This window comes from Protobothrops mucrosquamatus, unplaced genomic scaffold (assembly GCF_001527695.2).
Source record: "Protobothrops mucrosquamatus isolate PMUCROS unplaced genomic scaffold, P.Mucros_1.0 scaffold916, whole genome shotgun sequence".
In the NCBI taxonomy this organism is placed as follows: domain Eukaryota; kingdom Metazoa; phylum Chordata; class Lepidosauria; order Squamata; family Viperidae; genus Protobothrops; species Protobothrops mucrosquamatus.
This window is the reverse complement of record NW_015387167.1, coordinates 11,525-25,884: the sequence shown is the minus strand read 5'-3', so window position 1 is coordinate 25,884 and position 14,360 is coordinate 11,525. Positions and strand designations below refer to the sequence as shown.

The 14,360-nt window shown below is 37.4% G+C and overlaps 1 protein-coding gene across 2 annotated transcripts in view; it reads right to left on the bottom strand.

The window, feature by feature from the left end:
• The window catches only part of LOC107290519 (glutamic acid-rich protein), a 24,204-nt gene extending 11,344 nt beyond the window's left edge, over nucleotides 1-12,860 (bottom strand). Inside the window, exons 1-14 of one of the 2 annotated variants that reach the window (XM_015819404.1) lie at nucleotides 12,846-12,860; nucleotides 12,689-12,727; nucleotides 12,533-12,565; nucleotides 12,383-12,421; nucleotides 11,488-11,526; nucleotides 10,166-10,198; nucleotides 9,006-9,044; nucleotides 8,601-8,633; nucleotides 8,458-8,496; nucleotides 4,870-4,902; nucleotides 4,719-4,757; nucleotides 4,563-4,595; nucleotides 4,423-4,461; nucleotides 4,041-4,073 (exon numbers count right to left, since the gene is read on the bottom strand). In XM_015819404.1, the coding sequence (XP_015674890.1) occupies nucleotides 4,041-4,073; nucleotides 4,423-4,461; nucleotides 4,563-4,595; nucleotides 4,719-4,757; nucleotides 4,870-4,902; nucleotides 8,458-8,496; nucleotides 8,601-8,633; nucleotides 9,006-9,044; nucleotides 10,166-10,198; nucleotides 11,488-11,526; nucleotides 12,383-12,421; nucleotides 12,533-12,565; nucleotides 12,689-12,727; nucleotides 12,846-12,849 (475 nt within the window). In that variant the 5' untranslated portion in view covers nucleotides 12,850-12,860. Of the gene's footprint in view, nucleotides 1-347; nucleotides 381-4,040; nucleotides 4,074-4,422; nucleotides 4,462-4,562; nucleotides 4,596-4,718; nucleotides 4,758-4,869; nucleotides 4,903-8,457; nucleotides 8,497-8,600; nucleotides 8,634-9,005; nucleotides 9,045-10,165; nucleotides 10,199-11,126; nucleotides 11,166-11,284; nucleotides 11,318-11,487; nucleotides 11,527-12,382; nucleotides 12,422-12,532; nucleotides 12,566-12,688; nucleotides 12,728-12,845 lie in introns of both variants that reach the window. The other variant, XM_015819405.1, reaches the window with a different exon arrangement.
• Nucleotides 12,861-14,360: the final 1,500 nt, after the last annotated feature.

Below are 14,360 nucleotides of genomic sequence, written 5' to 3'. Positions count from 1 at the left end.
TTATTTTATTTTATTTTATTTTATTTTATTTTATTTTATTTTATTTTATTTTATTATTATTTTATTTTATTTTATTATTTTATTTTATTTTATTTTATTATTTATTGGTCAGTCTCTTTTTTCCAAAGCAATGCATCATAATAGGTTTGTGTTAACTGATGGGAAGTGTAAATTGGTAGATTTGTTTTGATCTTACCAGATTCTTTTACATGGATATCCTTCGTCAGTAATTTGGCTAAAATGAGAAGTTACAAGCAATGAGTTTTAATAAATGTTGCCCAGCTGTAATATATTAATGTTTCACACAAGCAAAAGTTATGAGAGCAGAGGCAGTAATTCATGTTTACCTGTTTCTAATGGTTTTTCTTTCTTGTGGGGTTCTAGACAATCAGAGAAAGAGCAAAACATTATTTCTCTCATCTTCATAAAGTTATGTTAATGTATTAACAATTCTTCAAATGGAAAGGTGCAATTTTCTAGATATATATTTTACATGGCACTTACCAGTTTTGTTTACATGTATATCTTTCTTTGGAAGTTTGGCTAAAAGAAAAAGATTCCAACATCTAATTATGACATAGTTTGAAAACAAATGATCAATATCCCCTTAATGCCCATATATTCCAGAGTAGTGCAGAAGACAAAATAAGAGTGTGCTTACCCATTTCTCTTGGCTTTTCTTTCTTGTGTCGTTCTAGAAAGTAAAAGGAAAACCAGAACATGATGTCAACATTTGGGTGTTCATACTAAAGGGAAAAGTTCTTCCTCTGGCACAAAGACAGTGGTTTGTTCCTTCTCCTGCTATGGTCATGAGTCGCAGCAATGTTCTATTCCAAATTCAAAGTTATAGGAAGTGGCAGCAGAGGGAAGAGGAACAGGATGGGGGAAAGGAGTCACCCTTAGTTGGGGGCTTCTAATGGGAACAGAATCAGGCAGGCAGGGGAGGACTACTTCATTGACAAGGACAGTGGGTAGTGACAGCTATGTAAGAAATAGTCCTGGAATAAGCAATGTCAGCTAAAGCTGTGAGGAAATTACTCTGATGATATGTGGAAAGACCTTGGGAGACAGGAGCAAGACCTGCCATCTAGTCAGTAGTCTGATAAAAGGCAACCTAGTCTGCCCATAAGGGAAAGCCTGAGAAGTATTTCAGAAGTTATCCTCCCTCTAAAAGACTAGGAAGAGGAAGTGAGAAATACTTTCAGTCTTGCAAGATTCTGTTTAAAGGTTAATGATTACTAATGGGAGTAGTGTACTTAGAGAGCACTCCGTATTGGCTTCGGTAGACCAACTCTCCCTAAAAAGGAAGAATAACTTTAAGTATGAAAGTTCCAATATCTCTGATTGTCCCTAGGGAGAGCATTCATAACCAGTTGAGATGGTCCTTCTATAGATCTAGAGCTCAGAATGCTAGCAACCCTAAAGATTTCTTCTCCAGGCAACACAAAATAGATATGGAGGAGGTATTTCTCTGCTCCGTCATAGAAAATACATTTTCTAGTAGGATAAGCTGGAGTAGCTTTAACTGGCCTCTGGAGCAAACCAATCTTGAAAAAGAGCATCTCATAAGAGGATATATCTTCAATAAGCAGTAAGCAAATGATATAGGAGCCAGGGCAAAGATGAGCCCTAGGAAACCAAGAATAGGCAGAAGGCACTATATTATATTATTATTATTATTATTATTATTATTATTATTATTATTATTATTATTATTATTATTATTATTATTATTATTATTATTATTGTTATTATTGTTATTGTTATTGTTATTGTTATTGTTGTTGTTGTTGTTGTTGTTGTTATTATTATTATTATTATTATTATTATTATTATTATCAATCTCTTTTTCAAGGCAACTCGTCATAATAAGTTTGTGTTAACTGATGGGAAGTGTAAATTGCTGGATTTGTTTTGATCCAGATCTTACCAGATACTTTTACATGGATATCCTTCATCAGTAGCCTGGCTAAAATGAAAAGTTAAAAGTATTGAGTTTTAATAAATGTGGCACAGGTGTAATATATTAATATATTTCACATAAGCAAAGGTGTGGCAATAATTCATGTTTACCTGTTTCAAATGGCTTTTCTTTCATGTAGGATTCTAGACAATAAGAGAAAGACCAGAATATTATATCTCTCATCTTCAAAGAGTTGTGATAATTTATTATATTGTAGTCTTGGTGGTGCAGTGGTTAGACTGCTGGCTGCCAGCACTTTCGCAGTTCGATTCTCACTGGCTCAGGGTTGACTCAGACTTCCATTCTTTCAAGGTCAGTAAAATATACTGACTCTGTGTAAACTGCTTAGAGAGGGCTGCAAAGCACTGTGAAGCGGTATATAAGTCTACGTGCTATTGCTATTGCTATTATAACAATTGTTCAAATGGAAAGATGCAATTTTCTAGAATTTTTTTACATGGCACTTACCAGTTTTGTTTACATACATATCTTTCTTTGGCACTTTGGCTAAAAGAAAAAGATTCAAACACTTTGATTATGAAATAGGTTGAACACAAATGATCAATATCCCTTTAATGCCCATATGCTTACCCTTTTCTCTTGGCTTTTCTTTCTTGTGTCGTTCTAGAAAGTAAGAGGAAAACCAGAACATGATGTCAACATTTGGGTGTTCATACTAAAGGGAAAAGTGGTTTGTTCCTTTTCCTCATACTGTGGTCAGGGGTTGCTGCAGTGTTCTATGCCAAGTTTGAGGTTAAAGGAAGTGGCAGCAGAGGAAAAGGATGAGGAAAAGGAGTCGCCCTTGGTTGGGGGCTTCTAATGGGGAACCGAATCAGGCAGGCAGATGAGGACTATTTCATGAACAAGGACAGTGGGTAGTGACAGCTATAGTAAGAGGTGGCCCTGGAATAAGCAATGTCTGCTAAAGCTGTGAGGAGATAACTTGTGCCCATGTGGGGAAGGCCTGGGAAGCATTTCAGAAGGGACTCTCCCTCTAAAACACGAGGAAAAAGAATTGAGAAATACTTTCAGTCTCACAAGATTCTATTTAATGTCTAGGGATTGCTCATGGGAGTATTGTATTTAGAGAATATTCAGTTTTGGTTTTCAGTATTAAACAGACCAATTCTCCCTAAAAAGAATGGGTAAACCTTAAAAGTGAACGTTAATATCTCTGATTGTCAACATTAAATTAACCATGGAGGGCATTTATAACAAATTAACATGGTCCTTCTATAGGCTTAGAGCCCAAAATGCTGGTAACAGTAAAGATTCCTTCTTTGGGCAATACAGAATACACATGGAGAAGATCTGTCTCTGTTTTCTCATAGAAAATAGCATTTTTTTGTTGGAAAGCTGGAGTGGCTTCAACCGGCTTCTCCAGCAAGCCAGCCCTGAGAAAGAGGAACTCACGTGAGGATAGATCTTCAACAAGTGATAAGTAAATGATCTAGGAGGCAGGGCAAGAGATGAGACCTAGGAAACCATGAATGGGCAGAAAGGACTCTATTATTCATCATTATTTGATATTTTTTTGGTCAGTCTCTTATTTCAAGGCAACTCGTCATAATAAGTTTGCGTTAACTGATGGGAAGTGTAAATTGCTAGATTTGTTTTGATCCAGATCTTACCAGATTCTTTTACATGGATATCCTTCATCGGTAACTTGGCTAAAATGAAAAATTATAAGTACTGAGTTTTAATAAATGTTACCCAGCTGTAATATATTATGTTTCACATAAGCAAAAGTGTGGCAGTAATTCATGTTTACCTGTTTCTAATGGTTTTTCTTTCTTGTGTGGTTCTAGACAATCAGAGAAAGAGCAAAACATTATTTCTCTCATCTTAATTGAATTGTATTACTTTATAACAATGTTTCAAATGGAAAGGTGCAAATTTCTAGATTGATTTTTTCATGGCACTTACCAGTTTTCTTTACACTCACATCTTTCTTTGGCACTTTGGCTAAAAGAAAAAGATTCAAACATTTTGATTATGACATAGATTGAAAACAAATATCCCTTTAATGCCCATATGTTCCAGAGTAGTGCAGAAGACAAAATAAGAGTTTACTTACCCATTTCTCTTGACTTTTCTTTCTTGTGTCGTTCTAGAAAGTAAGAGGAAAACCAGAACATGATGTCAACATTTGGGTGTTCATATTAAAGGGAAAAGTTCTTCCTCTGGCACAAAGAAATTGGTTTGTTCCTTCTCCTGCTATGGTCAGGGGTCGCAGCAATGTTCTATGTCAAATTCAAGGTTAAAGGAAGTGGCAGCAGAGGGAAGAGGAACAGGATGGGGGAAAGGAGTCGCCATTATAATGTGCTCTATTAGTTATCATTATTTGATTTTTTTTGGGGGGGGTGTCAGTCTCTTATTTCAAGGAAACTCATCATGATAGGTTTGTGTTAACTGATGGGAAGTGTAAATTGCTAGATTTGTTTTGATCCAGATCTTACCTGATTCTTTTGCATGGATATCCTTCATTGGTAACTTGGCTAAAATGAAAAGTTATAAGTACTGAGTTTTAATAAATGTTGCCCAGCTGTAATATATTATGTTTCACATAAGCAAAAGTGTGGCAGTAATTCATGTTTACCTGTTTCTAATGGTTTTTCTTTCTTGTGTGGTTCTAGACAATCAGAGAAAGACCAGAACATTATTTCTCTCATCTTAATTGAATTGTATTACTTTATAACAATGTTTCAAATGGAAAAGGTACAAATTTCTAGATTGATTTTTTCATGGCACTTACCAGTTTTCTTTACATGCACATCTTTCTTTGGCACTTTGGCTAAAAGAAAAAGATTCAAACATTTTGATTATGACATAGATTGAAAACAAATATCCCTTTAATGCCCATATGTTCCAGAGTAGTGCAGAAGACAAAATAAGAGTGTGCTTACCCATTTCTCTTGGCTTTTCTTTCTTGTGTTGTTCTAGAAAGTAAGAGGAAAACCAGAACATGATGTCAATGTTTGGGTGTTCATATTAAAGGGAAAAGTGGTTTGTTCCTTCTCTTTCTGGTGTGGTCAGGGGTCGCAGCAATGTTCTATTCCAAATTCAAAGTTATAGGAAGTGGCAGCAGAGGGAAGAGGAACAGGATGGGGGAAAGGAGTCACCCTTAGTTGGGGGCCTCTAATGGGAACAGAATCAGGCAGGCAGGGGAGGACTACTTCATTGACAAGGACAGTGGGTAGTGACAGCTATGTAAGAAATGGTCCTGGAATAAGCAATGTCAGCTAAAGCTGTGAGGAAATTACTCTGATTATATGTGGAAAGACCTTGGGAGACAGGAGCAAGACCTGCCATCTAGTCAGTAGTCTGATAAAAGGCAACCTAGTCTGCCCATAAGGGAAAGCCTGAGAAGTATTTCAGAAGTTATCCTCCCTCTAAAAGACTAGGAAGAGGAAGTGAGAAATACTTTCAGTCTTGCAAGATTCTGTTTAAAGGCTAATGATTACTAATGGGAGTAGTGTACTTAGAGAGCACTCCGTATTGGCTTCGGTAGACCAACTCTCCCTAAAAAGGAAGAATAACTTTAAGTATGAAAGTTCCAATATCTCTGATTGTCCCTAGGGAGGGCATTCATAACCAGTTGAGATGGTCCTTCTATAGATCTAGAGCTCAGAATGCTAGCAACCCTAAAGATTTCTTCTCCAGGCAACACAAAATAGACATGGAGGAGGTATTTCTCTGCTCCGTCATAGAAAATACATTTTCTAGTAGGATAAGCTGGAGTAGCTTTAACTGGCCTCTGGAGCAAGCCAATCTTGAGAAAGAGCATCTCATAAGAAGATATATCTTCAACAAGCAGTAAGCAAATGATATAGGACAAATGGCTGTCCAGTCTCTTCTTAAAAACTTCCAGTGTTGGAGCATTCACCTCCTCTGGAGGCAGGTTGTTCCACTGGTTAATTGTTCTAACTGTCAGGAAATTTCTCCTTAGTTCTAGGTTGCTTCTCTCCTTGCTTAGTTTTCACCCATTGCTTCTTGTCCTGCCTTCAGGCGCCTTGGAAAATAGCTTGACTCCCTCTTCTTTGTGGCAGCCCCTGAGATATTGGAACACTGCTATCATGTTCCCCCTCGTCCTTCTCTTCATTAAACGAGACATACCCAGTTCCAGCCGCCGCTCCTTATATGCTTTAGCCTCCACTCCCCTAATCATCTTTGTTGCTCTTCTCTGTACTCTGTACTCTTTCTAGAGTCTCAACATCTTTTTTACATCGTGGTGACCAAAACTGGATGCAGTATTCCAAGTGTGGCCTTACTAAGGCATTGTAAAGTGGTATTAATACTTCACGTGATCTTGATTCTATCCTTCTGTTAATGCAGCCCAGCACTGTGTTGGCTTTTTTGGCAGCTGCAGCACACTGCTGGCTCATATTTAAGTGATTGTCAACTAGAACTCCGAGATCCCTCTCACAGTTACTACTATTGAGCAAGGTACCCCCTATACTATACCTGTACATTTGGTTTTTCTTGCCTAAATGTAGAACCTTACTTTTTTTACCATTGAATTTCATTTTGTTAGATAGCGCCCAGTGTTCAAGTCTGTCCAGGTCCTCCTGTATCTTAAGCCTGTCTTCTGGAATGTTGGCCATTCCTGCCAGCTTGGTGTCATCCACAAATTTGATGAGTTCCCCATCTATCCCCTCGTCCAAATCATTGATGAAGATGTTGAAGAGCACTGGGCCTAGAACAGAACCCTGGGGCACCCCACTACACACTTCCCTCCATGTAGATGCAGTTCCATTGAGGACCACATGCTGAGTACGGCCGGTCAGCCAGCTACGAATCCATTTGGTGGTGATGCTGTCTAACCCACATTTTTCTATTTTATCGAGTAGTAGGTTGTGATCTACTTTATCAAATGCCTTACTGAAGTCCAAGTAAATTATATCCACAGCATTCCTCTGGTCCACTAATTTTTTCACCTGGTCAAAGAATGCAATAAGATTTGTCTGGCATGATCTGTTTTTGACAAACCCATGTTGGCTTTTAGTAATGACTTTGTTTGCCTCTAGGCGTTCGCTGATTCGTTGTTTGATTATCTTTTCCAGAATCTTCCCAGGTATTGAGGTCAGGCTGATAGGTCTGTAATTTCCTGGGTCCATTTTTTTCCTTTTTTGAAGATGGGAACTACATCAGCTCTTTTCCAGTCCTCTGGTAGTTCCCCTGTGCTCCAGGATCTTTGAAAAATATAGTTCAGTGGTTCTGAGATCACATTTGCTAGTTCCTTGAGAACCTTGGGGTGTAATCCATCTGGTCCTGGTGATTTGAACTCGTCTAGGCTGGACAGGTGCTCACTTATCATTTTCTTGCCTATCTTAACTTGTGTTTCTATACTGTTTTTATGGCACTATTTTTGATAGGTTGGTCTGTTTTTTCCCTTTGTGTAAAGACAGATGCAAAAAAATGAGTTAAATAGTTCTGCTTTCTCCCTATTGCTAGTCATCTTCTTACCACTTTCCCCCACTAATGGACCAATCGTTTCCTTCACTTTTTCCTTGTTTTTTACATGTTGAAAGAAGCTTTTTTTGTTATTTTTGACTTTGGTCGCAAGCCTTAGTTCATTTTGAGCCTTGGCTTTCCTCACTTCATCTTTGCAGGCTCGGGCTATTTGTTGATATTCTGATTTAGTTATGTTCCCCTCTTTCCACTTTCTATACTTGTCCTTTTTATCTTTCAATTTATCAGACAGTTCTTTATGCAGCCATGCTGGTTTCTTTTGAGAGCTGTTATTTTTCCTCTTTGTTGGTATTGAGGTAGATTGGGCTTTTATTATCTTGCTTTTCAAAATTTCCCAAGCTTCTTGCGTTGTTTTCCCCTGGAGGATTCTCATCCATGGAATCCTTCCCAAGCCCTCTCTAAGTTTATTGAAATTAGCTCTCTTGAAGTTCAAGACTCTAGTTTGACTATGTTCTATTGCTTGTGCTTCCATAATGTTGAATTCCAATATTGCATGATCACTACCTCCCAAGGTTCCTGTGGCTTCAACACCTTCTATCATTTCATCTCTGTTAGTGAGAATTAGATGCAAAATGGCTAATCCCCTAGTTCTCTTCTCTACTTTTTGGGAGACAAAGTTGTCTGCTAGGTTTGTCAGGAATCTGTTTGATCTTCCACTTGATGCAGAGTTTGTCTCCCAGTTGATGTCAGGGTAATTAAAGTCCCCCATTACTATGGTGATGTGCTTCCTACATACCTTAGTTAGCTGACTAGCAAAAAGTTAATCTATTTCCTCTGTTTGGTTGGGTGGCCTATAGTATACACCTATGGCAATGTCATTTTTTCTCCCTTTTATATTGACCCAAATGCATTCAAGGTGAGCCCGAGGAAACCAAGAATAGGCAGAAGGCACTATATTATTTATCATTATTATTATTTTTATTTTTTGGGTCAGTCTCTTTTTCAAAGCAACTCATCATAATAAGTATGTGTTAACTGATGGGAAGTGTAAATTGCTGGATTTGTTTTGATCCAGATCTTACCAGATACTTTTACATGGATATCCTTCATCAGTAGCCTGGCTAAAATGAAAAGTTAAAAGTACTGAGTTTTAATAAATGTGGCACAGGTGTAATATATTAATATATTTCACATAAGCAAAGGTGTGGCAATAATTCATGTTTACCTGTTTCTAATGGCTTTTCTTTCATGTAGGATTCTAGACAATAAGAGAAAGACCAGAATATTATTTCTCTCATCTTCAAAGAGTTGTGATAATTTATTATATTGTAGTCTTGGTGTGCAGTGGTTAGGATATAGTACTGCAGGCTAATTCTGTTGACTGCAGACTGCTGGCTGCCAGCACTTTGGCAGTTCGATTTTCACTGGCTCAGACTTCCATTCTTTCAAGGTCAGTAAAAAGAGGACCCAGATTGTTGGGGGCAATATCCTGACTGTGTAAACTGCTTAGAGAGGGCTTTAAAGCACTGTGAAGTGGTATATAAGTCTATGTGCTATTGCTATTGCTATTATAACAATTGTTCAAATGGAAAGATGCAATTTTCTAGATTTTTTTTTACATGGCACTTACCAGTTTTGTTTACATGCATATCTTTCTTTGGCACTTTGGCTAAATGAAAAAGATTCAAACACTTTGATTATGAAATAGGTTGAACACAAATGATCAATATCCCTTTAATGCCCATATGTTCCAGAGTAGTGCAGACGACAAAATAAGAGTGTACTTACCCTTTTCTCTTGGCTTTTCTTTCTTGTGTCGTTCTAGAAAATAAGAGGAAAACCAGAACATGATGTCAACATTTGGGTGTTCATACTAAAGGGAAAAGTAGTTTGTTCCTTTTCCTCATCTGTGGTCAGGGGTTGCTGCAGTGTTCTATGCCAAGTTTGAGGTTAAAGGAAGTGGCAGCAGAGGAAAAGGATGAGGAAAAGGAGTCGCCCTTGGTTGGGGGCTTCTAATGGGGAACCGAATCAGGCAGGCAGATGAGGACTATTTCATGAACAAGGACAGTGAAACCTAGTCAGTGGTCTGATAAAAGGCAGCCTAGTCTGCCCATGTGGGGAAGGCCTGGGAAGCATTTCAGAAGGGATCCTCCCTCTTAAACACATAAAAAAGAATTGAGAAATTCTTTCAGTCTCACAAGATTCTATTTAATTTCTAGGGATACATTTTTGTTTTGTTTTGGTCAGTCTCTTATTTCAAGGCAACTCATCATAATAAGTTTGTGTTAACTGATGGGAAGTGTAAATTTCTAGATTTGTTTTGATCCAGATCTTACCAGATACTTTTACATGGATATCCTTCGTCGGTAACTTGGCTAAAATGAAAAGTTATAAGTACTGAGTTTTAATAAATGTTGCCCAGCTGTAATATATTATCTTTCACATAAGCAAAAGTGTGGCTGTAATTCATGTTTACCTGTTTCTAATGGTTTTTCTTTCTTCTGGGGTTCTAGACAATCAGAGAAACACCAGAACATTATTTCTCTCATCTTCATAAAGTTGTGTTAATGTATAAGAATTCGTCAAAATGGAAAGGTGCAATTTTCTAGATATATTTTTTCATGGCACTTACCAGTTTTGTTCACATGTACAACTTTCTTTGGCACTTTGGCTAAAAGAAAAAGATTCAAACATTTTGATTATGACACGGATTGAAAACAAATGGTCAATATCCCTTTAATGCCCATATGTTCCAGAGTAGTGCAGAAGACAAAATAAGAGTGTGCTTACCCTTTTCTCTTGGCTTTTCTTTCTTGTGTCGTTCTAGAAAGTAAGAGGAAAACCAGAACATGATGTCAACATTTGGGTGTTCATACTAAAGGGAAAAGTGGTTTGTTCCTTTTCCTCATACTGTGGTCAGGGGTTGCTGCAGTGTTCTATGCCAAGTTTGAGGTTAAAGGAAGTGGCAGCAGAGGAAAAGGATGGGGGAAAGGAGTCGCCCTTGGTTGGGGGCTTCTAATGGGGAACCGAATCAGGCAGGCAGATGAGGACTATTTCATGAACAAGGACAGTGGGTAGTGACAGCTACAGTAAAAGGTGGCCCTGGAATAAGCAATGTCTGCTAAAGCTGTGAGGAGATTACTGTGATGATATGTGGAAATGATCTTGGGAGACAGAACCAAGACCTGAAACCTAGTCAGTGGTCTGATAAAAGGCAGCCTAGTCTGCCCATGTGGGGAAGGCCTGGGAAGCATTTCAGAAGGGACCCTCCCTCTAAAACACATAAAAAAGAATTGAGAAATACTTTCAGTCTCACAAGATTCTATTTAATTTCTAGGGATACATTTTTGTTTTGTTTTGGTCAGTCTCTTATTTCAAGGCAACTCATCATAATAAGATTGTGTTAACTGATGGGAAGTGTAAATTGCTAGATTTGTTTTGATCCAGATCTTACCAGATACTTTTACATGGATATCCTTCGTCGGTAACTTGGCTAAAATGAAAAGTTATAAGTACTGAGTTTTAATAAATGTTGCCCAGCTGTAATATATTATCTTTCACATAAGCAAAAGTGTGGCTGTAATTCATGTTTACCTGTTTCTAATGGTTTTTCTTTCTTGTGTGGTTCTAGACAATAAGACAAAGACCAGAACATTATTTCTCTCATCTTCATAATTTTGTGTTAATGTATAAGAATTCATCAAAATGGAAAGGTGCAATCTTCTAGATATGTATTTTACATGCGACTTACCAGTTTTGTTTACATGCACAACTTTCTTTGGCACTTTGGCTAAAAGAAAAAGATTCAAACATTTTGATTATGACATAGATTGAAAACAAATGGTCAGTATCCCTATAATGCCCATATGTTCCAGAGTAGTGCAGAAGACAAAATAAGAACGTGCTTACCCTTTTCTCTTGGCTTTTCTTTCTTGTGTTGTTCTAGAAAGTAAGAGAAAAACCAGAACATAATGTCAACATTTTAGTGTTCCTATTAAAGGGAAAAATTCTTCCCCTGGCACAAAGACAAGCAGTAAGCAAATAATAATAATAACTTTGTGTTAACTGATGGGAATTGTAAATTATTAGATCTGTTTTGATTCTGATCTTACCAGATTCTTTTACATGGATATCCTTCATCAGTAGCCTAGCTAAAATGAAAAATTAAAAGTATTGAGTTTTAATAAATGTGGCATAGCTGTAATATATTAATATATTTCACATAAGCAAAGGTGGGGCAATAATTCATGTTTACATGTTTCTACTGGCTTTTCTTTCTTGTGAGATTCTAGGCAATAAGAGAAAGACCAGAATATTATTTCTTTCATCTTCATAGAATTGTGATAATTTATTATATTGTAACCATGGTGGTGCAGTGGTTAGGATGCAGTACTGCAAGCTAATTCTGCTGACTGTGGACTGCCGGCTGCCAGCACTTCAGCAGTTTGATTCTCACTGGCTCAAGATTGACTCAGACTTCCATCCTAACAAGGTCAACAAAATCAGGACCCAAATTGTTGGGGGCAATATCTTGACTCTGTAAACCACTAAGAAAGGGCTGTAAAGCACTATGAAGCAGTATATAAGTTTAAACGCTATTGCTATTATAACAATTCTTCAAATGAAAAGATGCAATTTTCTAGGTGGGGGAAAAGCCTGGGAAGCATTACAGAAGGGACCCTCCCTCTAAACGGCTAGGAAAAGGAAGTGAGAAATATTTTTAGTCTAACAAGATTCTATTTAACGGCTAGTGATTACTGATGGGAGCACTGTACTTAGAGAATGGTATAGGCCTTCTGCTTGATCAGGGGGCTGGACTAGAAGACATCCAAGTTTCTTTCAAGTCAATTCTATTCTTCTATTCTAAACCACGAGTGGGCATCATTATTTTATTTTATTTATTTATTTATTGGTCAGTCTCTTTTTTTCAAGGCAACTCGTCACAATAAGTTTGTGTTAACTGATGGAAAGTATAAATTGCTAGATTTGTTTTGATCCAGATCTTACCAGATTCTTTTGCATGGATATCCTTCGTCGGTAACTTGGCTAAAATGAAAAGTTATAATTACTGAGTTTTAATAAATGTTGCCCAGCTGTAATATATTATCTTTCACATAAGCAAAAGTTATGAGAGCAGAGGCAGTAATTCATGTTTACCTGTTTCTAATGGTTTTTCTTTCTTGTGGGGTTCTAGACAATCAGAGAAAGAGCAAAACATTATTTCTCTTATCTCCATAAAGTTATGTTAATATATTAACAATTCTTCAAATGGAAAGGTGCAAATTTCTAGATATATTTTTTCATGGCACTTACCAGTTTTGTTTCCATGCACAACTTTCTTTGGCACTTTGGCTAAAAGAAAAAGATTCAAACATTTTGATTATGACAAGATTGAAAACAAATGGTCAATATCCCTTTAATGCCCATATGTTCCAGAGTAGTGCAGAAGACAAAATAAGAGTTCGCTTACCCATTTCTCTTGGCTTTTCTTTCTTGTGTCGTTCTAGAAAGTAAAAGGAAAACCAGAACATGATGTCAACATTTGGGTGTTCATACCAAAGGGAAAAGTTTTTCCTCTGGCACAAAGACATTGGTTTGTTCCTTCTCCTGCTATGGTCAGGGGTACCAGCAATGTTCTATGTCAAATTCAAAGTTACAGGAAGTGGCAGCCGAGGGAAGAGGAACAGGATGGGGGAAAGGAGTCACCCTTGGTTGGGGGCTTCTAATGGGGAACGGAATCCGGCAGGCAGAGGAGGACTACTTCATGGACAAGGACAGTGGGTAGCAACAGCTATAGTAAGATGTGGTCCTGGAATAAGTAATGTCTGCTAAAGCTATGAGGAAATTAATGTGATGATATGTTTAAATGACCTTGGGAACAGGAGCAAGACCTGAAACCTAATCAGTGGTCTGATAAATGCAGCTTAGTCTGCCCATGGGGGAAAAACCTGGGAAACATTTTGGAAGGAACCGTCCCTTGAAAAAACTAAAAAGAGGAGGGGAGAAATACTTTCAGTCTAACAAGATTCTATTTAAGGGCTAATGATTACTGATGGGAGGGCTGTACTTAGAGAATGGTATAGGGTGTCTTGTCTGACCAGGTGGCCGGACTAGAAGAGCTCCAAAGTCCCTTCAAGCTCTATTTTATTCTAACACTCAGTTTTGGTTTTCGGTTTTGGGTAGACCAACTTTTCCTAAAAAGAAAGGATAAACTTTAAGTGTGAAAGTTCTAATATCTCTGATTGTCAAAATTAAATTAACTATGGAGAGCATTTATAACCAATTGAGATGGTCCTTTTATAGGTTTAGAGCCCAGAATGCTGGCAATACTAAAGAATCATTCTCCAGGCAACACAGAATGAAGAAGGTCTGACTCTGTTCTCTCATAGAAAATATCATTTTCTAGTTGGATAAGCTTCAGCCAGCCTTTTCAGCAAGCCAATCCTGAGAAAGAGGATCTCATACAAGGATATATCTTCAACAAGGGATAAGCAAATGATCTAGGAGGCAGGGCAAGAGATGAGCCCTAGGAAACCATGAGTGGGCAAAAGGCACTCTATTATTCATCATTATTTGATTTTTTGGTTGGTCTCTTTTTCATGGCAATCATGATTATAATAATTTTATGTTAACTGATGGGAAGTGTAAATTGCTAAATTTGTTTTGATCCAAATCTTATCAGATTCTTTTACATGGATATCCTTTGTTAGCAGCTTGGCTAAAATGAAAATTAAAAGTACTGAGTTTTAATAAATGTTGCACAGTTGTAATATATTAATAGGTTTTGCATAAACAAAGATGGGGCAGTAATCCATGCTTACCTGTTTTTAATGGCTTTTCTTTCTTGTGGGGTTCTAGACAATAAGAGAAAGACCAAAATATTATTTCTGTATTTGGTTGTTCCTAAAAACAGTGGGTGATTCTCTATATTACACAGAATTGTCAGGCACAAGAAATCAGGAAGCAAGATGGTTCAAAGGCGGAC